The sequence below is a fragment of the Lithobates pipiens genome, unplaced genomic scaffold (assembly GCF_037356315.1).
Source record: "Lithobates pipiens isolate NorthernLeopardFrog02 unplaced genomic scaffold, aLitPip1_a1.2 Scaffold_18, whole genome shotgun sequence".
NCBI lineage: Eukaryota > Metazoa > Chordata > Amphibia > Anura > Ranidae > Lithobates > Lithobates pipiens.
In genome coordinates, this window is record NW_027507758.1 from 173,036,871 (window position 1) to 173,064,098 (window position 27,228).

A 27,228-nucleotide genomic window follows, 5' to 3' on the forward strand; every position below is an offset into this window, starting at 1 on the left:
ATCCAATAATCTTGTGTAGCTCATCCTATGCAAAAAATGCAACAAAGATCTTTGGCGAAAAAGGACAGAAAATATAAAAAATAATTTTTTTATGCAGACACACCATTAAGGAACTCAAGGAAGATGATATACACCCGTGGGACATCATTCCTCACAACCAGACCACACTATGGATGACATGAATGTGTTGGTGCTTATAGGGTACTTCAAAACTACAGGAAATTAAAACTTTTGAACTAAGAATGACAATTCTACTTGACACAAAAGATAACAGACTAAGGTTCAATTCACATCTATGCATGTTGCTGTTGAGAGTTTATGCAGTGTTTTTTGCTGTGCTTTCTGCGTTTTTATAACCGCGTTTTTACCATGATTTGTCATTTGTGTGTTTTGTTTTTTTAAACTGACTGTATATAGCTGGTTGCAAAGGAGCGGGTCAGGAAGCCAGCCGCCGTGTCCTTAACAATCGATGAGTCATCAGCTGTCAGCGGGCTTCCCTGCTGACAGCTGAATGTAAAGAAAAAAATTGCCGGCTAAAAAAATTCACGAAAAAAGCTGTGTGGGGTCTCCCCCAAGACCCTACCAGACCTTTTGATCTGGTATAGATTTGGAGGGGATCGTAGTACTTGCGTTTTTGATGTGGGTCCATTGAAGTCTATTGCATGCAAAACGCTGCATTTTTCGGGAAAAAAGTCCCCAGCCCTTTCCAGAAATGCAGAGGCACAGAAATGCATTGATGTAAAGGTGTTCCATAGGAACCCATGTAAAAAAAAATTCCCTGCATTTCTGCAAAATGCATAAAACATCAAAAAACCCATAATGCCATGTACACACGACCGGAATTTTCAGCAGACTTGGTCCGGTGGACAATCTGATGGACCTTGCAGCTGAGGTCCGTCGGACTTTTAAACGAACGGACTTGGCCACACACGATCACTCCAAAAGTCAGACGGATTCGAACGTGATGATGTAGAAAAAGGAAGTTCATAGCTAGTAGCTGCAATAGTGTCGGTTTTAGTCCGTCGGACTAGCACACTGACGAACGGATTGTCTGCTAAAAGCTGAGTCCGGTGGACAAATGTGAAGCCAGTGTTATTTCTAGGTCCGTCTGACTTTTGGGAAGAAAAAGTCAGCTGGAGCCCACACACGACTGAATTGTCCGACGGACTCTGGTTGCCAGAAAGTCCGATCGTGTGTATGCGGCATTAGTGCGAATCAAGCCTAAATGTGGACCTTAGTTTACTAAATCATTATCCAAGAGTTTTTTTTCGACTTCACTCACCTCTGTGGCTCTTCCCCCTCCCATTTCATCTCTCCCTGCCTTATCTCATTAACTATCCAAGTTTAATTACCATTGCTGTGTATGTTTGTGAGTGTTTTTTTCTTCTGAGATTGTCTTATTAATATTCTGCTAAAACTTTGTATATTAGTACTGCTTGGACCTTGAAGAAGGGGGTACACCTCAAAAGCTTATCCTGAAAAATTGGATATTAGTGCAAATAATAAAAAAAAAGTGTCGCAGACAGTACTCAATTGTTTTAGTAGAGGAGGGAAACACAATAGCAGGCCACTCCAGTAATATGAAGGTAAATAAGCAGCTAGCGTGGGCATGGGGTGTAAGTGCAGATATGCTCATTTCTGTTCATAGTATTGCATTCTAAATACTGACAGATAATAATTGCCCCCAATTGGGCAGCTGTTTTAATTACCGTAGTTATTTATGCTATTTATTCAATCTTCAAAGTATTACAAAAAAATACAAACACAATGCAAACAAAAATGCAAACAAATACAAATAACAAAATAAAATTGCACGACTTCCCCATAAACACACTCCGGCTCCCCACAAGACCCCCCCCCTCCCTTGCCAGCAGTACACAAAAGCGCTGCGGGAGACATTCCCCCATTAACACTGAACATCTGATAGAACACAATGATTACTGCTAGCAGCTATGGCCACCAGCAGTAATTGCATGCCAAAAATCCAAAGTCTGGTTGTTCCCCAACTGGATCGAGTACAATTAGCCTGCGCATAAATGGATTGAAATTCTGCTGTACCTGCCAAATTATGATCCATGTATGGCCAGCTTTAGGAAGCATACCCACCCACACCATATGAGAGGAACTTTTTGGATTCTGATTGCAGCAAATTTACTTACTCAGCAGCATTTCCAGGATGGCATTAGAAGATCATTGATTGATTTCACTTTTTGACTGAAATCATGCTTTAAAAAATTTTCTCCTTTCATTTTTGCTTGATTTAAAAAAGTTCACAGGTAAATTTAAGATTCTCATATATTATCACTTATATTGATCAGTATTTTTTTTATATCAACCTAAAAGTATGTAGTGATCCATGGCTAATGCCGTGTACACGCGACTGGACTTTACGACGGACTAGGTCCGACGGTCTTCCCGACTGACTTTTGGCGGAGTTCCGATGGACTTTCTGTATGAACGGACTTGGCCACACACAAGCACACCAAATTCTGACAGATTCGAGCGTGATGACGTACGACCGGACTAGAATGAGGAAATTCATAGCCAGTAGCCAATAGCGTCGGGTTTCATCCGCCCATCGGAAAGATTTGAAACATGTTTTATTTCTAGGTCTGTCTGACTTTTGGGGAAAAAAAAGACCGCTGGAGCCCATACACGATCGTAATATCCGACGGATTCATTCCATCGGACCTTGTCCGTCAAAGTCCGGTCGTGCATTATAGGTTATGTGCATTTGTCTGAAACCTGCATACTTTTTTCCAGCACTGTTTTCAGCTGCTGCCACGAATGGATGTCTTTATGTAATATCTGTGTTGACAATTTTCTGTCTGCATCAGTTTCTGTTGTTAGCAAACATTAGGAAAAAAAGACTTGCTTATTGAATGTTAAAAATGCAACCTGCTGCCCAGCGATGGCCACAATGTAATTTCTCTTTTTCTTCTTTAACCTTACCATAAATTATGTTAATTTTCGACTTTAATAAAGCTCTAAATTGATTTCAGTTGAGGGCTTGACAAAAAGATCTCTGGAGCTATAGTGCAAAACATTTGAAATCCTGCCAGAATGGTAATGAAATGAAAACATCTTCTTTAAAGACTAGGGGATCTTTTCTGCTCATTCGTCTCCATCAATATTGATTGGGCTCAGCATCATAGTCAGCAGGAAATTATGTTCTTTTTTTAGACGCTTGAACCTTGCATTTTACAAAAAAAAAAAACTAGATTTATACTTTTTCATATTAGTTGGTTTTAAGCTTACCTGCTTAAACAACCTTGCAGACTAAAATGTATTTAAAGTGTGTGTAAACCCTAATGAGGAAAATCTCTTATTTACTTCCTTTTAGTCTGTTAAATATATCACTGAGCCTAGGTTCACACTGACTTTAGGTTAGAAATAGTGTGAGTTCAGCTGAAAGCGCACGATTTCATACCCACATGTCAGTCCAACTTTGGGAGCGATTTTGCGGGTTCCTGCACAGATGCCTATTGAAATGGCCCCCCGAAGTCGGCAAAAGTACTACTTTTGGGACTTGATGCAGATGATTTGGATGGTGCTATTTCCATCAATAGCCGCCAATTTGACATGTCAAATCACATGCCAAATTGCCCCGATGTGAATGTGGGCTGTAAGTGTTTTTTTTTTACACCTGTTGGGTAAGTGCAAGGAAAAAAAAGCCTGTTATTCCTGCCAGAAATCTGGTAAATTTGAAAGGTCTTTTATGGTCTACCTGTGCTGCACTTTTAGCATTTAGCAGTGTAATGAGACCGGCACAGCACGCTTCTGTGAGCTACAGAACACCTCCCTGCTACATTATAAATATATATGGAGAACTAGAGGTGTTCTGTAGTACTCCATAGAGTGAGCCAGAGTTAACACAGAGTGCTTTCAGATTGGACTGTACTGGGCTTGATTACCCCCCCCCCCCCATTTCCTGTGCTCTCTCTCCCTCCTCTCTGTATACAGAAGTTAACAGAGGATATAATTTATGTAATTTTTCCGTGGCACCCTTTTGAACCCTTTGCAGCACCCTGATTGAAAACACTGTATATGTTTTTTTGGATTGTTGATTTCCTTTCTGAAGGCAAAGATAACTGTTGTATTATTCTGCAGTCACAACATGCATCTACACCACACACTCTGCATGTACTTGTCTTCCCCTAAGTCTGTGCAACAGGGGCCCATCCAAAAGCTGAGGACACATTGTGCACTGCAGCACCCTACAAAAACGGCTCAGCATGCTGCAGGAAGGGAGCCTCTAGGTGCCTCAGTGCCCACTTTCTCCATTGAAACACCACTGGGTAACTCCATCATTCTGCCTGGTGCCCTCCAGTGTCAGATGCCAAGTGTTCCTCCAAAAACATCCACTAATGGCCTGACACGCTCTAGAGAAAGGAACTGGCAGAAAAAGAGCCTGGAGAGGAGCCAAGACAGAGTGTTCCTGCTGGAGTTGGTGAATAACACTGAATATGTGATTCAAGGCAGTAAATTGTTTTTGAAGCTGGATGATGTCTGTTAAATAATTTAGTAGTACAAAGAAATGACCTTCTGGGATAAGATTACAAGCATTTCCATTAGCTCAGTAATGTTAAAAGGATAAGTTCACCTTTCTAAAAAAAATTAAAAATGTCTATCGATGAAAACAACTATGCAGCTTTAGCTAAAGTCGAATAATTGCTTTAGGTGTAGGCTATTTCATGCCCCCCAAAGCCATTCAATAATACTCCCAGAGATGGTGCTCCCCTGTTCTGACTTGTTACTAGGATATTGCTAAGATGCTCCCAGCCCTTGGTCCCCACCCCACCCCCCCCCCCCCAACGTTACTGGAGTGGGATTTCTCTCCAGATCAAAACCCAGCACATGCACGGTTCATTATCATCCTCCTTTGCAGCAGCGCTGAGCTCAGAGTGACTGTGATGGGATAGAGAGAAAGCTTGCACGCACAGGGTTTTGAGTTGCCCTGTGGGTAGATGGTGAAGCTTGGCACTGTTAATAATTCAGTCTCATTTAGTTTAGCCATAAAGCGTACCTAAATACAAGAACAAAGATTTAATATATTGCAGCTTACCGGTCCTTAGGTATGGTTACTTCATTAGTGCTCTTATTCAAGCTTGTTTCCTATATTTTCCACTAGTGATCCCACCAGTAACACACTGACATTCCTAGGATGACAGATCTCAGCTCCCCCACTCCATCAGTTAACAAAACACTTTCAATGATTTATTTAACAGAACAAAAGGGAATAAATAACTAGGGATGCACTGAAATTTCGGCCACCGAAACGTGTCAGCCGAAAATTGTGTTTTCGGCACATTGCCAAAAGTAAAATCTTACCGAAAATTGGGGCGGGGCCTGGGCGGCCCCCACCCCCTGGTGCTGCCCATTGTGGGGGCATTTTCCTGGCTTGCCCTAGTCCTCAGTCCTCCATCCTCCTTTCCTCCTCTCCTCCCTCCCCACAGAGCGACGATCTCCGCGTGTCACGGAGCTGTGAATTGGATTGCCCGGGAGGCTGCAGTAACATGTCCGGCCTCCTGTGACAGACGGCACACTGATCCAATGGCGGGACATTGAATCAGCATGACGTGATTACAGGAGGCGGGACATTGTTACTGCAGCCGTCCAGGCAATTCAATTCACAGCTCCAGGACACAGAGAGATTGCCACTCTGATCCAGGCACAGGTGAGGTTGCATTCAGACACTTGCAAGCTGCATGAGGGGAACAGGCAGGCTGCATGAGGGGAAAAGCGTGTGCCCAGGGCAAGCATTACTGAAGAGTTTTGTCCGCAACTAATTCACAAGTTTTATGTGCCCACAGTGCTACTGCGTCCAGTAGAGTCATTTGTTCACCTCTGAACAGGCAAACTATCCACCTCTGGCCGCTTGTGTGAATGTAGCCATACTATATAAAACCAGGTCACAGGACAAAGGCTGTACTCACTTTATTGGCCATATAAAAAAAAAAATAATAATCTTGACCCAGCTAGGTTTTTATCGCCATGTGATAGAATGGGGAAGGGTTAAGTTGTTAGTAGAGGTAACGATTTGATCATTACTAATAGAAGTCTGTTGGAACGGAACCAGGTAGCTTGCTTGGGGTCAGTTTACATCAGATGCAGTTCTGTGCGCTTTTTTTTTTTTGCACAAAATGCATGCACAGTGTTTACCATTTATTCCAATGGCACCGGAAACTGGCTGTGTGGTGTGAACTAGAGCCATTGGAATACATGGAAAACACTGTGCATGCATTTTTTTTTATCAGGCAGGCTGCATCTGAGGGGAACTGGTGAGGTTGCATTGATCTCCTGTAGCATGTTCGCAATCTCTGACCATCTCCTGTACCATGTCTGCAGTCTCTGACCATCTCCTATAGTATGTCTGCAGCCTCTGACCATTTTCTGTACCATGTCTTCAGTCTCTGACCATCTCCTGTAGTATGTCTGCAGTCTCTGACCATCTCCTGTACCATGTCTACAGTCTCTGACCATCTCCTGTACCATGTCTGCAGTCTCTGACCATCTCCTGTACCATGTCTGCAGTCTCTGACCATCTCCTGTACCATGTCTGCAGTCTCTGACCATCTCTTGTAGTATGTCTGCAGCCTCTGACCATTTCCTGTAGCATGTCTGCAGTCTCTGATCATCTCCTGTAGTATGTCTGCAGTCTCTGCCCATCTTCTGTAGTATGTCTGCAGTGTCTGACCATCTCCTGTAGCATGTCTACAGTCTCTGACCATCTCCTGTACCATATCTGCAGTCTCTGACCATCTCCTGTACCATGTCTGCAGTCTCTGACCATCTCCTGTACCATGTCTGCAGTCTCTGACCATCTCCTGTACCATATCTGCAGTCTCTGACCATCTCCTGTACCATGCCTGCAGTCTCTGACCATCTCCTGTACCATGTCTGCAGTCTCTGACCGTCTCCTGTACCATGTCTGCAGTCTCTGACCATCTCCTGTACCATGTCTGCAGTCTCTGACCATCTCCTGTATTATGTCTGCAGCCTCTGACCATTTCCTGTACCATGTCTGCAGTCTCTGATCATCTCCTGTAGTATGTCTGCAGTGTCTGACCATCTCCTGTAGCATGTCTACAGTCTCTGACCATCTCCTGTACCATATCTGCAGTCTCTGACCATCTCCTGTACCATGTCTGCAGTCTCTGACCATCTCTCGTAGTATGTCTGCAGTCTCTGACCATCTCCTGTACCATGTCTGCAGTCTCTGACCATCTCCTGTACCATATCTGCAGTCTCTGACCATCTCCTGTACCATGTTTGCAGTCTCTGACCATCTCCTGTACCATGTTTGCAGTCTCTGACTATCTCCTGTACCATATCTGCAGTCTCTGACCATTTCCTGTACCATGTCTGCAGTCTCTGACCATCTCATGTAGCATATCTGCAGTCTCTGACCATTTCCTGTCGCATGTCTGCACTCTCTGACCATCTCCTGTACATGTTTGCAGTCTCTGACCATCTCCTGTAGCATGTCTGCAGTCTCTGACCATCTCCTGTACCATGTCCCCAGTCTCTGACCATCTCCTGTACCATGTCCCCAGTCTCTGACCATCTCCTGTATGAAAATATTTTTTAAAAACAGTCATTTTCGGTATCAGTTTCGGCACCAAAAAACCCATTTGGTGCACCCGTAACAGAAGTATATTATTAGGGTTTACACGCCCCATAACCACTTGCAGACCGGACCATTTTGCTGGTCAAAGACCAGACCACTTTTTGCGATTCAGCACTGCGTCATTTTAACCGACAATTGCGCGGTCGTGCGACGTGGCTCCCAAACAAAATTGACGTCCCTTTTTTCGCACAAATAGAGCTTTCTTTTGGTGGTATTTGATCACCCCTGCGGTTTTTATTTTTTGCGCTATAAACAAAAATAGAGCGACAATTTTAAAAAAAAATGCATTATTTTTTACTTTTTGTTATAATAAATATCCCCCAAAAATATATAAAAAAACATTTTTTTCCCTCAGTTTAGGCCGATACGTATTCTTCTACATATTTTTGGTAAAAAAAATCGCAATAAGCGATTATTGATTGGTTTGCGCAAAAGTTATAGCGTTTACAAAATAGGGATAGTTTTATAGCATTTTTATTAATTATTTTTTATTATTTATTTTTTTACTAGTAATGGCGGCGATCAGCGATTTTTATTGTGACTGCGACATTGTGGTGGACTCATCGGACATTTTTGACACATTTTTGGGACCATTGTCATTTATACAGTAATCACTGCTATATAAATGCAATGATTCCTGTGTAAATGACACTGGCAGTGAAGTGGTTAACCAGGGGGTGGCAGTGTAGGGGTTAAGTGTTCCTAGGGGTGTGTTACTAACTGTGGGGGGGTTGGGCTTTCATTTAGTGAACACTGATCTCTGCTCCAATCACATGGAGCAGAGATCAACGTCACTAGTTGCTAGGCAGAATGGAGAAATGCTGTTTACGCGGCATTTCCTCCATTCGGCCGCTCCGTGAGACGATCCCGGGGATGCCCGCGGCGATCGAGTCCGCGGGTCCCGCGACCGGACTCACGGGGCTCCCGACCAGCACAGCCGGCGGCGCGCTCCCGATGGCAGGGCGGCATTGAATATTGGACGTACCTGTACGCCAATATGCCTGCCCGTGCCATTCTGTCGACGTACATCGTCGTGCGCTGGTCGGGAAGTGGTTAAATTGTATCAGTTTAACTCCAGCCTCTCTACTTAGGCATCAGGACCAGCAATGAGAGTGATAGATAGATAGATAGATAGATAGATAGATAGATAGATAGATAGATCAATAGGTGGATGAATAGATGGGCCAAAAAGTAACCTTCCACCTGTCATTTTTTCCAAATAGCCATTTGTCTGATATTGTCCTGCTTTGCATAAAACTGAATATTAAGTATGCCTACAACATTTCCTAAGAGCTATTTCAGTGACTGGACGTTAGATTAAAGCCATTTGGAGAAATTAATGGACATTTGCAGTAATACCTCAAAGGACTTTCAAGTTTGAAATAAAAAGGAAAAAAAAAAACACGAGTGGCATTTCTTCTGGTGTTAATGCCAACTACAGACATTTTCTTTATGTAGCTAGTGCCTCATGCAGCCATTAAAGTGTTACATGGCAGTAATTTTAGGACACAAATACATTCACAAATATCAAAGCTATAACCAGCAAGTAACAGAGGAGTGAAGGATATATAGAGTTTCCCAGTACTTTCACAACTTCAAAGGAGTTGCAGATTTCTGCTTTACTCAGTATGCTTGGCCCAGCATTTTACACTGACTCATTTTACTACCTTTCACTCTTTGAATTAAAAAAAGTATTTTAGGTATTTGTTTTACATTATAAAATAGATAACAATTTGGGAATATTATTAATTTTATCAGATTAAATGTGTAGGCATATGTGACAAATCTTTATATAGAAAAACTTAATTGTTATGGTTCACTCTGAACTCTGGTATTGGTATCACATGAAGCTTTCGAAAATATGTTCTCATACAGAATAAAATAGAGATTTTAAAAACCACATGTTGCTTTTTAATGGCACAATTAAAAAAAAAATGCACTACAAAAATGCATATAGCATACTATTCTACCTGTGAATAGAAATGTAGATAACATCCATACTTTGTAATCCACCCTCCTCTGCTATGGCATATGGTTGCATGGCGTTTGGAGGAGACAAAACTATTCAGAGCCTACTAGTGGTGGCTGGTGCTATGTTTTTTTGGGGTGGTGGGATCAGCCACACTATAACAACACCCCCCCCCCCTCCGTGGGTTGGCCACCAACACTGCACTTACCCCATCTAGGTCGCGGGCAATGATTCCTGCAGGTGGCTGCTTCCTCTGCATCTCCTCATCCTCTACCCCTTCTCCAATTTGAGCGCTTTTCCTACCAGCCAATTGGGTCTCAGGACCGGTTTCCTGATTGTCCGGGAGAAGAATCAGGAAGACAATAGTGAATATTAATGTGCTATTGTTACATGACTGGGTGGGCTCAGGGTGCAGTGCTCAGCGACCTGAGCCCCGAGCCCACCCTTTTTTTGAAGCCAATTCAAGCCTCAGACTCTAATCATGTGCTTGTAAAAAAAAAAAAAACATTGGAATCCATGTATCTGGTGCCCTGCTTGTAGATTAGGGGCCAGATGCATGAATTGGGGGGGGGGGCGGCTGTCCTGCACCCCATATGCACGGGCTGCTAATGGAGCCTATATTTTGTAATCTTGGTGCCACTTCCCCTTCCTCCTGTGGACTGTTAGAGGATACCAATACACTGTTACCTTTATACTGAACTTTCCCCCACCTGCAGGCTTTCCAATGCACCACCTCTTGCACTAATTAACTTATACAGTAGGCACTTTTGCTGGCACTTTAACTTCTATAAATAAAGTAATTGAAGTAATGAGTTCTTTTATATATCTGCCTAAAGTTCTTCCTTAATTAGATGAAAGATTTCTCTAAACCTTTACATGGTTCATTTTAATATATAACGAGCTAGACTATTTACACATTTGCTTTTACATAATGTTAACTTCAAGAATGACTTTTGAATTGCTGGTTTTACATAACGTTAGCTTCAAGAATGAATTTTGTATTGCAATGTAGCTTTATTTGTAAAAAAATGTTTGAGTTGAGAAGGTTATTAAGGTGTGTAGCCTGAAATGTTCAAGGAGAGCATATGGCTTTCTGCTTTCCATGCCTTCCAGTTGGTCAGAAAATGATGGCAAGAGGGGAGAACAGAATGATAATGAGAGGTAGAAAAAGATTAGACCATTGCTTAAAGCATGGAAGGAAGTCATTATATTGGCAAGAGAACAAAGTGGTGAAGAGACAGAAAAAAGGATATACTGGCATAACAAGAGAAAAAGACAAGACCGTGTGGATGGGAGAAAATATATTTGCAACCCATCCTAGCGAGATCTGCTCTCTATTGCCATGGTTTGTCCATAGACAGTTAATGGCATATAGCAGCTAAGCTTTCACAGAAAATCTGAAACGTGAGTAACGGATAGGAAACGCTGTTTGCCTTTAAATGTGCTTTTTTTGAGGAAATTGCCATCATGTAGTATATTAATAGCAAATTAGATTGGAAGAGCCACAAATGTATCTTCACACAGGCAGGTGTTTAATAATTTATTTGCAGTGGATCAGGCATGGATGTAATTAATTAATGTCAACATCGTTTTTCTTTCATTATCTGTTGCAAAATTGATTTTTACTTTAAGAATTTCTTTCTTTGAAAAGCTAGCTTTTTTAACTAGGTATGACTTATGTATTAAGTTGGTAAAAATTTCTGTCAAATCCTGACAAAGTATTGTATGACAGGTTAAGGAACAAAAAGTGTAGCATTGCCCCTAGTAACCAGGTGTATTCTTCTTTCAATTTTTATGGTAAATACATAGGTGTTGTATTAGTAAAGGACTCAGGAATGTTCATTTAGCTTTGTGATTTTTATTTTTTTTACCTATTTTCACTTTGCATATATATGCAAGGGTGGAAAAAACACAGAATTTTGATTGTACATCATTGGATAATTGATGTAAACCCACCTTCATCTTATTCACTAAGCTCATTGAACAGTTAAACAGTTACTTTTCAATGGTCAGAAACACCAGTTGTGACCAACTAGGGAGGCCTTATATGACATGATCCTAACTACTACATTCCAATAGATGTGCCAATTGCAGAACAAGATAAGTGTTCATTGTATTCAAAAGTATTTTCAAAATAAGCTTGCAAAACTCAATATACAGCCAAACGTTGCCCCTTCCTTTTTGCTGTTTGGATCCACAGCACTTGCATACTTGGCTATATGAATCAAAGAGTTGACCAAGCACCAACACAGGATGGAACTGTGTGAGCTTAAGGTAGCTTAGTGCCACGTCCTAAAGGTCAATAGTTAACTAGAAAAAATTGAACAATTTACTTTCCAGACAGCAATCATAGAAAATAAACAGTAGCTTTTATTAAACAATTAATACATACAAAACATTTAAAACACTTCCAAATAAATGCAGCAGACAACTAGACCTCTCCAATATGGATCATGAGTGTCAAAACCATGCCATAATAGACGTGGGTGACTATACTAGATTATAACATTCAAAAAAGCTCTACATGTTTCGCGAAAATCGCTTCAGGAGCTTGATAAACATTCTAAGGAGAGAAAGAGGCAGTCAATAACCATTATAATAATATACAATATTGGTATAAAGTCTTAAGAGATGCAGGGAACACCAGAATGGCACCAAGGGGCGGCTGAACATACTGCATGCAAAGTACGCAGCAGGTGATATGTGAGGGCATGCCAGGTAGAGCATTATAAATGTGTATCAATATAAATGCACCCAAAAAAATGAGTAGGAATAAGAAGAGAAGCATAAACTGTGGAAAATAAGACAGCCCACACCATAAGAGAAATAGTAGTGTGCCAAAAAAGCACAAAAATCCTAGCAAGGCCTACCTTGATATAAAGCATGAGTAACAAAAGGTTATATCTATGTATGACTGAGATCTTTGCTTTAGGCTGGAGCTGTGATTAGCGGTAAAAAGGCCACCTAAAAGATATATGTATATAATAACATTGAGAGTGGCTCAATAACAGAGCGATTTGCAAAGAAAAGTAGCTAGAGAAAAACATATCAGTGATCTCACCTGGTAATTATATATGGTATGTGGAGAACATGCCAGGGCCAGAAAATTGGACGAAATTATTAAACCCAGCGCGATTAACATCATAAAGGGGTCATTTAGATTATGTTATAACAGCACAGGAAGCATAAAAGCCTCAAATCCACACCATCTGAAAGATAGGAGTATTGCCAATAAGTCATTTAAAAGTCATAACAGTGACAGCAATCACTTAGTGAAAAGCCAAGAGTACATACCGAGCTGGATAAGATAATGGAAGATGGATTAATCCACAAAAGGATAAACGTATGAAGTGGTTGCCATAATGTAAGGCTGTATGGCAGCCTTATATGCACGTCTCAATCGGGAGTGCGGTGGGATTTCCACATCACCTGACTCGGCCAGCTCCTGGCTGCGTATGCACAGTCCGTAAAGGCGGCTACAACAGATGAGACTAAGTGGGGTTAGCATCACACTGTGGAGCTCAGGGCTGTGAGCTCCCTCCAGTGTAAACTCTCAGAAAGGCAGTGCCGGTGCACACCGCATGGGGCAGAATGGAAAAGCCTAAACAGTGGATGGAATGACAGCCATTTTATGGAGGGTTTACAAATGGAGGGAGGGAAATAGTTGCCTATAGTAATAGCTACACCATTAGATAACTCATTTAAGGGCATGCATGCGTGGGCTCATTTTCAGGACAGAACAGCTTCTCCCCTAATACATGTAAGTGAGTGCAAAAACAGCCTGGACCACCTCCCTTTGTTTGAAAGTTGAGTATAGAGGTCTGAGCTGTCTGGCACATGTTTCAACACATGCATATGCTACCCACGCTTGCTGATATAGCTTATCATTTATTCTGTGCAATTCATTGAATGTTATCTTTAAAATTAGCTCAAGATACAATATAGAGGCAATAATAATATATATAAGCGTTGACTACTGTGGTGTTTCTCCCTTTTTCCTTTTATTCCTTTTTTATATGCCTTCATAATTTCGTATGCATAAAAGGATTGTTCTAATAAAATGGTGTTATTTTTGTTATAGCACCTGAAAAATAACAGAATTTGTGTTCTATTATATGTATACTACAGTAGGGGTGCAGAGACCTGATTGGCTAGTTTGTGTGTGGATAACATACTACATTATTTTACAGTCAAAAATAGCTTCCTATATATCTGTATAAGGCAACGAGCATCATAAATGCATTACTTAATTTTTGCTTAATTTTTTTAATTTTTGCTTCATTTGCAGCCATCAAACTCAAACTACATGTTGGGATCACCCTAAAATGACTGAGCTCTTCCAATCTCTTGGTAAGTAAATTTCTTTGCATGTGGACAGTGCATTTTGAAAAGTGGATTTGAAACAGCAGTATGTCTGGTTCCATGAAGTATTCAGCCAGTCTTGTGAATCACAAACTACTATAAGTCTTCAGCTCTTCAGTTTTCTGTATTGCCTCCATGTTTCTAGCCTCACGATTGAATTATGAATGGCTATGGGCCCACAAGCGAGTGGTATCTGCTTTAGCATGTTCTTGCCAGAAAGCCCATGATCTCATCCTCATGTAGGTGCCACGACCAGAATCGGGAGTGTAAAATAGGAATATTTTAAAGTGTCAGTAAACACAATGCAACAAGTCTGTATATATTAATAGGAAAGGTAACATTTTCAACAACAGTCTCTGCATCTCATAATAAATCTAAATCCAAATGCCTTATTTCATAATTTCAATACCACAGTCAGGTGACATTTTGTAACTTGCCCCACACTGCAGTATGAGAAATTTGGGTGGGGCAAGCAGGAAAGCAATTACGCAGCCTGCAGACATCACTAGAAGTTTTTTTTTTTCTTTCCTATGGCCGCACAGAGCATAGGGCTCTATGATTCGCTTGAGTAGCTGCTGCAAATCACCTTCTGGGAGCTACCCCACAGCCCTCTGATAGGTGTATCATGTAAGGAGGTGGCTGGCAGGGAGAAGAATCAATCATCTCTGCTAGATCCTGCCTGCAATGTCAGATTGTCAAGTGCGAAAGAGAGCGGAGGAGAGGCAGAAGATATTGGTGATCCTGCTGAAGCCACCCCCAAGCTGACAAAACGAGTTAGGTAGGGTGGCCTTCAGAGCAGAAACTAAGAAGTGAATGGCTTCCTAAGAGCAAATTTGGATAAGCGTATGCACAGAAACAGGCAATGGACAAAACTAGGATTGACTGCTATTTTGTTGCCACTGTGAATCGTGAAGTTCACTGATATGGCAGGATCAACTAGGTATTAACAATCAACATGGATGATGGAAAGCTTATGCATGTAAGTAGATACAATACTTTTACTTGTAATGACAAAAAGAAAAGATATGTTTACTGACATTTTAACTTTCTTCCTGATCTGTATTTTTTTAAGGGGGCATTTTAATTTAGTTGTGGAAATTCATAGAAAGTGAATTTTTCTTCTTGTGTACTGCCGCCTACAGAAAGGTTGGATGTTGTTTCTCTGCCCTGCTGAAATACTCCAATCTTTTTGCTAGTTAGTATTTTTTTATTGAAGCAAGACGCCTGCAACATCACTGCTGAGCTGGTCTCTATATGGAGCTATTCAAAGGGGACTTTCTTCAGCTTGACTTTTGAGTGCCATATGTGAATCCTGCAGGACTGGACATTGTGGAGCTAGGCTAAAATGTAACCTTCAGGGCACAAGGATTGCATTTTGGTGCTTTCTAGACCAGAGTGTACTGGTTAACTTCCAGGTGTAGAGCCATGGCACAGCCCCAGATGTGACCCTGTAAGTAGCCAACAATAAACATAAAATGTCCGGTGCTTTGTGTGATGATAGTGAGGCCACTGTGATTGACCAAGGTGTTAATTGTAATTCCAGCTGCTATGGATAATACCACCTGGAGAGGTGGAAGAGTCTTGGACATGGTTTGACCCTGTAAGTAGACCTGTGTGGGCTGTACACTGGAGGCTACATCATTATTAAGACCGCTGGGCGCCATTAAATACTCCCACTTACTGTCTGTTTTACCACATAAGGAGTTAACCTTAAGGGGTTGCATCCAGACATCATCCACTGAGTGGGGTGTCACATGCATGTTTGTCTCACTTTCTTTACATCCAGTCAACATTGAGGAAGCATCTTCCTGATGCTTCTTCTGTTTGCAAGTGATTTGGTCACCTTTGGCTGCCTGACCCTATTCCTGCCTACCCAGCAGTCAGGTTCAAGATTATCTGAGACCTAACTTCATACCCTTAGTTACATTGGGTTCTACCTTGCAGTGCCCCATGCCTGGCTCTAATCACATAGGGGGCAGTCCCACTGTGCCAGGTGGCTCCAGTAAGCACTCAAATAACTTATTTGGTGCTGCGTGTAGTATACCCCATGAGGTGCCTAACTTCTAGAATTAGAATCTAGGTCTTCTTCAGAGACCTCCTTAGCTCTGATGGGTGTGACCGTTTCCTCAGTTCTATCCGGAGAGGATTTTACTGCATTCATGAGCAAAAATAGCCTCCATACCCTCAGCCTGTCAGATGCAGAGCCTTTTAAATTCTTAACAGACAAGCCTACACAGGACATACAGCGGGTAAAATACGTATTGAACACCATTTTTCTAGGTAAATATATTTCTAAAGGTGCTATTAATATGAAAATTTCACCATGTGTCGGTAACAACCCATGCAATTCATACATACAAAGAAATCAAAATTATTATATTATAATTATGTATAATATAATGGAATGACACAGGGAAAAAGTATTGAACACGCCAATTGAAATGTATTTAATACTTTTTACAAAATCATTTGTTGGTGATGGCAGCTTCAAGATGCCTCGTGTATGGAGAAATTAGTTGCATGCATTGTTAGATGTGATTTTGGCCCATTTTTCCACAAAACCATCTTCAAAGTTCTGTGGGCCTCTTTTGTGAACTATGATCTTTAGTTTTTTATATAGATTTTCTATTGGATTGAAGTCAGGTGATTGGATGGGCCATTCTAGCAGCTTTATTTTCTTTCTTTAAAACCAATTGAGTTTCCTTGACTTTGTGTCTTGCTTTGTGTCAACTCTTCTGATAATTATTTTCACTCCGCTGTCAAAAATCTTGCGAGGAGCACCTGGTTGTGGCCGATTTATGGTGAAATTATGTTCTTTCCAGTGCTGGATTATGGCCCCAACAGTGCTCACTGGAACATTTGGAAGTTTAGAAATCCTTCTGTAACCAATGCCATCAGGCGGTTTTGCAACAATAAGGTTGCAAAGGTCTTGATAGAAATATTTCTTGTGTGACACCTTTTTTAGACCATCAGTTGAGGCTGAACCAGCTGATATTAATTTGCACTGACAAGGGGCAGGAGTGCTTTCTAATTACTGGTAGATTTCAGCTGGTGTCTTGGCTTTCCATGCCTTTTTGCACCTCCCTTTCTTCCTGTGTTCAATACTTTTTCTCTGTGTCATTCCATTTTATTACACATAACTTAATTTCTAAACTTATTTGTTTTGGTTTCGTTGTATGTATGGATTGCATGTGTTGTTAACAACATGTAGTGCCAATTTCATGTCAATAGCACCTTTAGAAATATATTTACCTAGAGTAATAGTGACGTGTTCAATACTTATTTTACCCACTGTATTATGCACCACTTTTTGAGGATCAGCCCTTTGGCTTCTGCCAGTACTGTCTTTGGTCAAGGCTCTCTTAGGGCTCCCAAGACAGCCATGACCTTTTCGGTGCACCCACTGTTTTCAGTCCACCTTTATGGAGGCTGGAGAAAACCTGAAAGGTTGTTTGTCCCTCTAAAGCATTTATCAGCTGTATACTAATTGAGGAGGACTTCTATTGATACCAATTGAGGAGCATTTATGTTACCCTTCTGTGGATCCAACAGTATACTGTCTTAACAAAGCATTGCTCATCCCAGTGGAGAATGGGACCAGAACCCATCGATAAGTGGCTGGGGCACCCTTTCATGACCTAACTGAACTTTCACTGAACTCCTAGAAATATATTTAGCAAATAGTACAAAAATCACATTGTATGTGTTTACAGTTCCAAGCTAAATGTAAATATATGCAAGTTTAATTTTAATTTGATTACAGTTCCCGCTGAGAAAGCATGTGTTTGCTGATACATAATTACTGGCAGAAATGTATATATTTGATTGTCATGCAGTTTTTCATGCCTGATGATTTCTTGCTGGTGAAAATTATAATGACATAATAAAGATTGCATCTCAATTGTTTGGAGCAATGTTAGACATTACTTATTTGATTGCTTGTTCCATAATATGTTTTCAACACTGTTACCTTATTTGTTGCCAAAACAAATGTACCGTTTATTACAGACAGTATTTATGAAGCTGTTCTCTCTGTCACATTATGACAAATACACTTAAATTGTTCACAATTATTTATTGCCAGCAACCCTTATGGGTATTATACTTCTAGTTCTGTGTACTGTTTTGTAAATTAAATATTAAACAAAATAAATAAGAATATTTAGATTTGATTTTACATAGAACTGGCCCTTCCCATGAAAACCCCCAACTACCCCCAGAAACAAACAAACCTATCAATATATCATGGAGGCCTCAGTATTGTATAGTGGGGTTCAGGGTAGGCCAAGCCTCTATTGTGACTTTCAGAAAGTGAATATTTTCATAGATATTTCAAGTGGCTCATTTGGGGGTGAGGCTAATTAATGGGAGCTGTGTACTAGCATTTTATGGTGGCTGCTGCATTAAAAAAGAGAGTATTTTTCAGAACAGTTTTGTTTATTTTATTTTTTTTATTTAACTTCTTCCCACCCAGGGCAATTCTGACATTTCTCTCCTAAATGTAAAAATCTGTACTTTTTTGCTATAAAATTACTCAGAACCCCCCAATATTAAATATGTTTTTTTTTTAAAGAGACCCTAGAGAATAAAATGGTTGTTGATGCAATTTTTCTATGTCACACGGTATTCACGCAGTGATTTTTAACCACTTGCTTACTGGGCACTTAAACCCCCCTCAGTCCCAGACCAATTTTCAGCTTTCAGCGCTGATGCACTTTGAATGATAATTGCGCAGGCATACAACACTGTACCCAAATGAAATTTTTATCATTTTTTTCCCACAAATAGAGCTTTCTTTTGGTGGTATTTAATTACAGCTCGGAGTTTTATTTTTTGCTAAACAAACAAAAAAAGATGCAAAAAAAAATAAAAAATCATGTTTAATAGTTTGTTATAAAATTTTGCAAACGGGTCATTTTTTTCCTTCATTGAAGTGCGCTGATGAGGCTGCACTGGTGGGCACTGATGGGCTGCCTTGGTGGGCACTGATGGGCTGCCTTGGTGGGCACTGATAGGCTGCATTGGTGGGCACTGATAGGCTGCACTGGTGGGCACTGATAGGCATAGTTAAGGAGGCACTAATAGGCACAGATAAGGCGGCACTGATGGGCACAGATAAGGTGGCACTGATGGGCAAAGATGGGCACAGATAAGGTGGCACGGATGGGTGGCACAGATGGGTGGCACGGATGGGTGGCACGGATGGGCACTGATAGGTACCACTGATAGATGGGACTGATGGGCACTGATAGGTGGCACTGATAGGTGGCTCTGATAGGTGGCACTGCTGGGCACTGATGGGTGGCTTGGCTGGGCACTGGTAGATGACACTGATGGGCACGGATATGTGGCACTGGGGTGCAGCACCTTTGTTGAGGCAGATTGTGGGCACTGCTGGGTGGCACTGTGGGCACTGCTGGGTGGCACTGTGGGCACTGCTGGGTGGCACTGTGGGCACTGCTGGGTGGCACTATGGGCACTGCTGGGTGGCACTGACGGGGGGCAGTTACTTTTTTTTAATGTGGCACTGGCAGGTGGGCACTGTCAGGGGGCAGGTGGGCACTAGCAGGGCTGGCCATGATCGGGACTGATGTCCCGATCACAGCCGCCGGTGATCGGCTTTTTTTTTCTCCTCGCGCTGACAGCGCGAGGAGGAATAATAACCGATTACCGGCTCCATTATATCACATGATCAGCTGTCATTGGCTGACAGCTGATCACGTGATAAGGGGTCGGGATCGACCCCTTGCACGGATCGGTGATCAGGCGAGTCTCATAGACGTCATGCGGGCGGGAAGTAGTTAAATCACCATGAGTTTGCCTTTAAGGAGAATTTTGTTTTTCCTTTACCAAGTAAAAGTACTTTCAAACGTGTAAGGTGTACTCCAAGACTTGCATATACTTCTGCCTGGGAAACTCAGCTATGCCCAGGAGTAGGTACCTAAATGTAGAGGTTCATCTTTGATTTTAACAATAAATAATGCTTTTGAATGAAAAATAAATACAGTTATGTCTCTGCCATGCCCAATTTTTCTTTTCCTTTCTTACAAACATAAACCTTTTCTTCTTTTACAGGAGATTTAAACAATGTGAGGTTTTCTGCCTATCGCACTGCTATGAAGATAAGGAGACTTCAGAAAACTCTGTGTTGTAAGTTGGGATTTCCTAAATCATGTATCTCCCAAACAGTGGGTGGATTTACTAAAGGCAAATAGTGTGCATTTTGCACATGCAGTTGCATTCATTTTTTCCCAGAGCCTAATTAATGTGGTACAGTTTTTCTGATTTCCATCATCCGATCGAGTGTAAGCACAAATGATGTTCTTTTATTTTCCTTGTACCTCATTGGGTATTCTTTACAAACTTAAGCTTTGTATTCCCAAATTCTGGGGAAAATAAGTTTTAGTGCACCTGTCCTTGAAAAGTACACTGTCTATTTTCTTTTAGTAAGTCCACCCCATTATGTTCTAGTATTGTATGTGTAACCTTGTTGTAAGTACATATCGTATAATGTTCCAACATCTTTCATGCTGTTGTACAAGGCAAGTAGTATATACTATATGTATAGTATATACAGTTAGGTCCATATACACAGTATTTGGACACAGGCACAATTGTCCTACCTTTGGCTCTGTATGCCACCAGAATAAAACAAAAATTAAACAATCCAAATGAATTTGAAGTTCAGACTTTCAACTTTAATTCAAGGGGTTGAACATAAATATCAAGTACAGATTTTAGGAACTGCAACTGTTTTTCTACACAGTCCCCCTCTCCCCTTTTCTGGGCCTCAAATGTAATTGGACAAATGAATATAATCATAAATAAAATGTTTGTTTTTAATATTTTGTTGAGAATTTACTGGCAATGGCTGCCTGATGTCTGGAACCCATGGACATTACCAAGGACTGTACTTCCTCCTTTCTAATGGTTTCCAGGATCTAACTGAAGCTGCCTTCAGTTGTTCTTTGTTTGTGGGTCTTTCTGCCTTTAGTTTTTCCTTCAGCAAGTGAAATGTATGCTCAATTGGGTTGAGATCAGGTGATTGACTCAGCCTTTACAGAATATTCCACTTCTATTCCTTAAAAAGCTCCTGGGTTGCTTTTGCAGTGTGTTTTGGATCATTGTCCATCTGTACTGTGAAGCAAAATATTACAGCGCACATATGCAAAAAGATGACCTTTAACTCCTGCAAGGCTATTTAAAATGCCTGAACATTTTCAAAAAATATGGGGATTTGGTCACACCATATTGCTATATGGTGCTTAAGCCCACTTACTGCGGAAAAGTACCCCATTATTAGTGGGTCCTACACTATCCGTAGGATGGAAGACCCTGCTTCTCCAAACCATGGGAGAAATACTCTATATGGGAGAACTAAAGGACTCCTATAACACAGGTGGACACTTATGAGAGGCAATGATGAGGGAGTGGGGTGCCCCTGCCCAAAAAGGATTTGGTCCGAATCCATACAATAGACAAACAAAATATTTGACCAGGAGCACCCCACTCCCTCATCATTGCCTCTCATTGGTGTCCACCTGTGTTAATTCAGTTGGGAGCACATTGGCTGGTGAGTTGGGCTGGGAATTTGGTTTTGTTTTAAATGTGTGTATGGCATCTTTAAGCACTAAAGAAGCGTTGTGTGTATTGTTGGGGAAGGTGGTTAAGAGATAAGGGTTTGTTATAGGGATTAGGTTTAAAGTGTAAAGCCCCATACACATGGGCCGAATGTCAGAAGACAACGGGCAGTTAAAAAAAAAGTCAGACAATTGGCCTGACTTGTCTGTCCAGGCCAGCCCGACAGGCTTCTGTCGGATGTGCATGCTGGAAAACCAGAATCTGACCGACTCCCAATCAGCCAATGGCAGAGAGCGATAATCAGAGTGTTCTAGCAGGGGATTGTACTGTGTACCTGGCTTTAGGTAGTGCAGGTTTAATTCCCTGTACACACGGTCGGAATTTCCAATGGAAAATGTGCGACCGGATCGTGTTGTCGGAAAATCCGATCGTGTGTGGGCTCTCAAACACAAAGTTTGAGAGCAGGATCTAAAATTTTCCAACAACAAAATCCAATCATTTAAATTCCGATCGTGTGTAGAGAATTCCGACAGACAAAGTGCCACGCATGCTCAGAAAAGCTATTAGCTACTGGCCCGTTTATAGTCCAGTCGTACGTGGTTTACGTCACCTCGTTAAGAACGATCGGATTTTCCGACAGCTTTGTCCGACCCTGTGTATGCAAGACAAGTTTGGCAAAAAATCAGATGGATTTTGTTGTCAGAATGTCCGGCCGTGTGTACAAGGCAAGTTTTATAATCTATTAGTGTAGGAGATTCTGTGTTTTTATTTACTGTTTTTTTTTTTTTTCAATCTTTTGTTTTTATAACGTATGCCATAAAATGCAGTACACCCTCTGCATTCATTTCTTCTCTGAAGAGTTTGCTACTTTTGTTATTATTGTGACTTGCTTTAGCAATTCAGTATCATCTCTTGGAGATAGTCCATGGATATGAACCGAAGGATCAGTTTTATTGTTCTATCTGATGAAAGCAATCATTTAAAAATGAAGTTGGCTACTCTGTAAATATAATTTGCTAAAAACAATAAGCAAGGCAATAGGAAAAGCCCACGGGTTTAGCAGAACCATTCATACTCTATTCACACTAACACAATTTTAACATGTTATATATTCATCATCTTTCTGTCGACGGGAGGAATCTGTGAATGCTGCAGGGTACATAGGATATCAGCTTTCCCTGAGGTGTTCATTTCAAAAGAAACTTCACTTAGCCATTCCTCCTCAGTGATACAGTGCTCAGTGGCATGGTGGCATGAAAGGTAAGTATATGAGGACTTTGTTTGCAGATAGGGTCACTTTAAAATGGTTCTAAATTCTAAATGTTTTTTTACCTTAATGCATTCTCTGCATTAAGGTAAAAAATGCCCCAATACCTGTCTTATCCCCCTCCAGCCCCACCCATCCATAAACACTTACCTGGCTCCATGTCTCCACTCCAGCACTGTCTCCATCTCCAGAACCACTTCTCTTACTTGCTGCTTTCATGGGAGAAACTGAGGGCTGTACAGCCACATGTTCCTGTTGCTGTCAATTAAACTCTTGTGATGCCGAAGCTAGGGCTTGGCTTACAGTGCCTTCCAAAAGTATTCACCCCCTTGGCATTTGTCGTGTTTTGTTGCCTCACAACCTGGAATTAACATGGATTATTTGGGATTTTTGCTCACTTTTAATTATAGAGACAGTGGTTACATATAGAGAATGTGAATCTCCCCAACTGGGACACAGATAGTAATACAAATGTTGACAAAGTTGTTAAGCCTTCTTCACTTCATCCAAAATGAAAAAAAAAATATATATATATATATATTTATTCACTTTAACTCTCAGTCTTGTCAGGTATGTGCTTCTTTCTATTTAATGCTGTGTACTGTAATTTGCCTGTATATTGTAATTACTGCACGTTCACTTACGCAGAGCTGTGGAATATGTTGGTACTTCATAAATTAACCACTTGCTTACTGGGCACTTAAGCACCCTTCCTGCCCAGAACAATTTTCAGCTTTCGGTGCTCTCACAATTTGAATGACAATTACTCAGCCATGCAACACTGTACCCAAATGAATTTTTTTGTCCTTTTTTTCCCACAAATAGAGCTTTCTTTTGGTGGTATTTGATCACCTCTGGGGTTTTTATTTTTTGCGCTATAAATGAAAAAAGACCGAAAATTTTGAAAAAAAACGCATATTTCTTTGTTTCTGTGACAGAATTATGCAAATTATTAATTTTTCTTCATAAATTTTGGCCACAATTTATACTGCTACATATCTTTGGTAAAAATAACCCAAATTAGTGGATATTATTTGGTCTTTGTGAAAGTTAGAGAGTCTACAAGGTGTTGTGCGAATCGCACAAAATTGATCACATCTGATGTACTTGTGGCCTATCTCGCTTCTTGTGACCCGAACATGTCAGGAAAGTACAAATACCCCCCAAATGACCCCTTTTTGGAAAGTAGACATTCCAAGGTATTTAGTAAGAGGCATAGTGAGCTTTTTGATGTTGTCATTTTTTTCCCACAATTCTTTGCAAAATTAAGATTTTTCATTTTTTTTTCTCCACAAAATTGTCATTGTAATAGGTTATTTCTCTCACATGGCATGTGTATACCACAAATGACACCCCCCCAAAAAATTCTGCTACTCCTCCTGAGTATTACAATACCACATGTGTGGGACTTTTTCACAGCCTGGCCACATAGAGAGGCCCAACATGCAGGTAGCGCCATGTGTTCTAGGAACATAAATTACACATCTAACTTGTTGACTATTTATTACACTTTTGAAGCACCAGGACAATGACACGTGACACTGATGACAGATGGCACTGATACGTGGCAATGATGACACTTATACGTAGCACTGATGACAGGTGGCACTGATGACAGATGACACTAATATGTGGCACTGATGACAGATGGCACTAATATGTGGCACTGATGACACGTGGCACTTATACGTGGCACTGATGACACGTGGCACTAATACGTGGCACTGAAGACACGTGGCACTAATACGTGGCACTGATGACACATGGCACTAATACGTGGCACTAATACGTGCCACCGATGACAGATGGCACTAATACATGGCACCGATGACGCGTGACACTGATGACAGATGGCACTGATAAGTGGCATTGGTGACACTGACAACAGATGGCACGTGACACTGACAGGTGGCACTGATGACAAATTGCACTGATACGTGGCACTGATGACAGATGGCACTAATACGCGGCACTGATGACAGATGGCACTATGTGGCACTGATGACACGTGGCACTGATGGCAGATGGCACTTATACGTGGCACTGATGACAGATGGCACTGACGACAGGTGGCACTGACAACAGGTGGCACTGGGGGCAGGTAGCACTGGGGTGGATGGCACTGGGGGCAGGTAGCACTGGGGTGGATGGCACTGGGGGCAGGTAGCACTGGGTTGGATGGCACTGGGGCGGATGGCACTGGGGCAGATGGCACTGGGGCGGATGGCACTGCTGGGGGCGGATGGCACTGCTTGGGGTGGATGGCACTGCTGGGGGAGGATGGCACTGCTGGGGGGAGGATGGTACTTTTTTTTTTTTTTACTAGAGGCAGAACGGCTGCTGCTGCAGCCGTTCATCTCTCCCCTCTCACACTGTCTGTGCGAGGAGGGAGAGCGGCGCTGAGAGATGATCTCATATGTTTACATATGAGATCATCTCCAATTGGACACGCCGATCGCGCTGTAAACGGCCGCTGTGATTGGCCGTTTACAGCGATCTGTGTTTGCCTGTCCCCGGGGGACACGGCGAACACAGAACTTCCGTGATGCGCGCCCGCGGCGGCGCGCATTGCGGAAGTAAACATCAGGACGTCCAGGGACGACCACCCGGACGAACGCGCCTGCTCTACGGCCGTCATTCGGCTATAGGGCGGGCGCGAGGTGGTTAAAGTGATTGTAAAGTCTGTTTTTTTTTAGTTAAAAATAACAAGCATGTTATACTTACCTGCTCTGTGTAGTGGATTTGCACAGAGCAGCCCTGATCCTCCTCTTCTTGGGTCCCTCTTCTGTGCTCCTGACCCCTCCCTCCTGTTGAGTGCCTGCACCGCAAACAGCTTGGTATGAGGGCACTCAAGCTGTGCCCCGTGTCCATTCAAACATGGAGCTGTGGCCCGTCACCTTTTTCTTCTCATTGGCTGACTGGCTTTGACAGCAGCGGGAGCCAATGGCGCCGCACTGCTGTCTCAGCTAATGAGGAGGGGACTCCCAGCCAACCGAGTGTCTCATGCAACATCGCTGGATCTAGAGGGACCTCAAGTAAGTATTAGGGGTGCTGAGGGGGTTGCTGCACATAGAAGGCTTTTTATCTTAATGCATAGAATGCATTAAGATAAAAAAAACCTACCTTTACAATCACTTTAAAGTTTACATTTAGACTTTTGAAAATATATTTTAGTTCCACTGTAAGTTTTCAAACATTGCAATCTCTGCAAATTTTGACCTCATTTTTGTCATGTTGGCAGTTTAAAAAAAATCGAATCTCAAATGCCGTGTCTTTGCCATGGATGACACGTTGTTGGCTAGTAATATTGCTTAAGTCACCAAGAGAACTATTAAGTGTTTTTCTATTTTTGAGGTAAGCGAATGACTGGCTAGCGAGCCCTGCCAAAACCTTTCTAAAAGCTTGTGCCCTCCTCAGCCATTTACTTTTCATTGTCGAGGTGTTGTGATTTATGGCTTTCCCCAGACCTGTCATATTCTGTTACCATAATAGAATGACATTTGTAATTTTAAGTCAGTGCTGATACCACGCCAAGTCTGCTTGCTTGCCAGATGAAGTTCCAAACACATACACACACTGCTACAAAGACAGCCAGCCAGAAAAATGGCTCCTTTCCCCCTTTTGAGATCTCTATAACCCTAAAGAAATGTGCCACTAAAAATGACAGTGTTGTAAACATTTAATATCCTTTTTTGTACCCTTTGTTTTATACTGACTTATTGTCATCAAGAAAATTAAATATGTTATGTGTCTGAATAAATCATTCTGGGACTGTAACTTAATAACCTGAACTTGGGGTTCCCTAACATGACCATACCAACACTGCAAAAGGCTATATGTCTTCCTCCTCTTAGCTGTCCAAAGGCTTTGCCCATTAGTTCCAGTCCATAGAAACCTATTAGAACGATAACAGTGCAGTGCAATAACTCCCATTTAATACAATAACAGACTTGGGATTTAGCTGCATTTTTCGTTTTATAAATGGCACTGGGCATTTTTTTTTTCCCCCCAGTTCTGCCTTGACATGAAGTTAAAGAATATGTAAACCCAACATTTCATATTCCCGATATGTGCCTGCTGTACCATGTACTCTTTCTATTGCTTCCTTTGTGGGAAATACCTAATATTCATGCCATTCACTGCTGTCCTATTAAAAAACTGGCCACACTAGACATGGGAGCACATCGTGGTCAGTTCTGTAGCAGTGCTGAGAACTCAGCCTGCTCTCCTCCAATGATCAGACTTGTCCTAACATGCCCCTTCCCTGCACAGCCATTCACTGAGAAGTTTGGTGCATTGCAGTTTCTCCTTCCCCAGTTCTCTAAGCTCCTTATGCAGCTTAGAACAGAGGGTATGTGATCACTTAGGAAAAAATTGTATTAATGTATATATAAAAGTTTTGCCTTTCATTTCTACTGA

General features: G+C 41.6%; 1 protein-coding gene across 12 annotated transcripts in view; it reads left to right on the forward strand.

Annotated features, from left to right (window-relative positions):
• UTRN (utrophin) overlaps positions 1–27,228 on the forward strand; it is a 945,243-nt gene that overhangs the window by 807,654 nt on the left and 110,361 nt on the right. For all 12 annotated transcript variants that reach the window (XM_077486405.1, XM_077486408.1, XM_077486406.1 and 9 more), the window contains 2 exons: positions 13,888–13,949; positions 20,037–20,111. In XM_077486405.1, the coding sequence (XP_077342531.1) occupies positions 13,888–13,949; positions 20,037–20,111 (137 nt within the window). The remainder of the gene's footprint in view (positions 1–13,887; positions 13,950–20,036; positions 20,112–27,228) is intronic.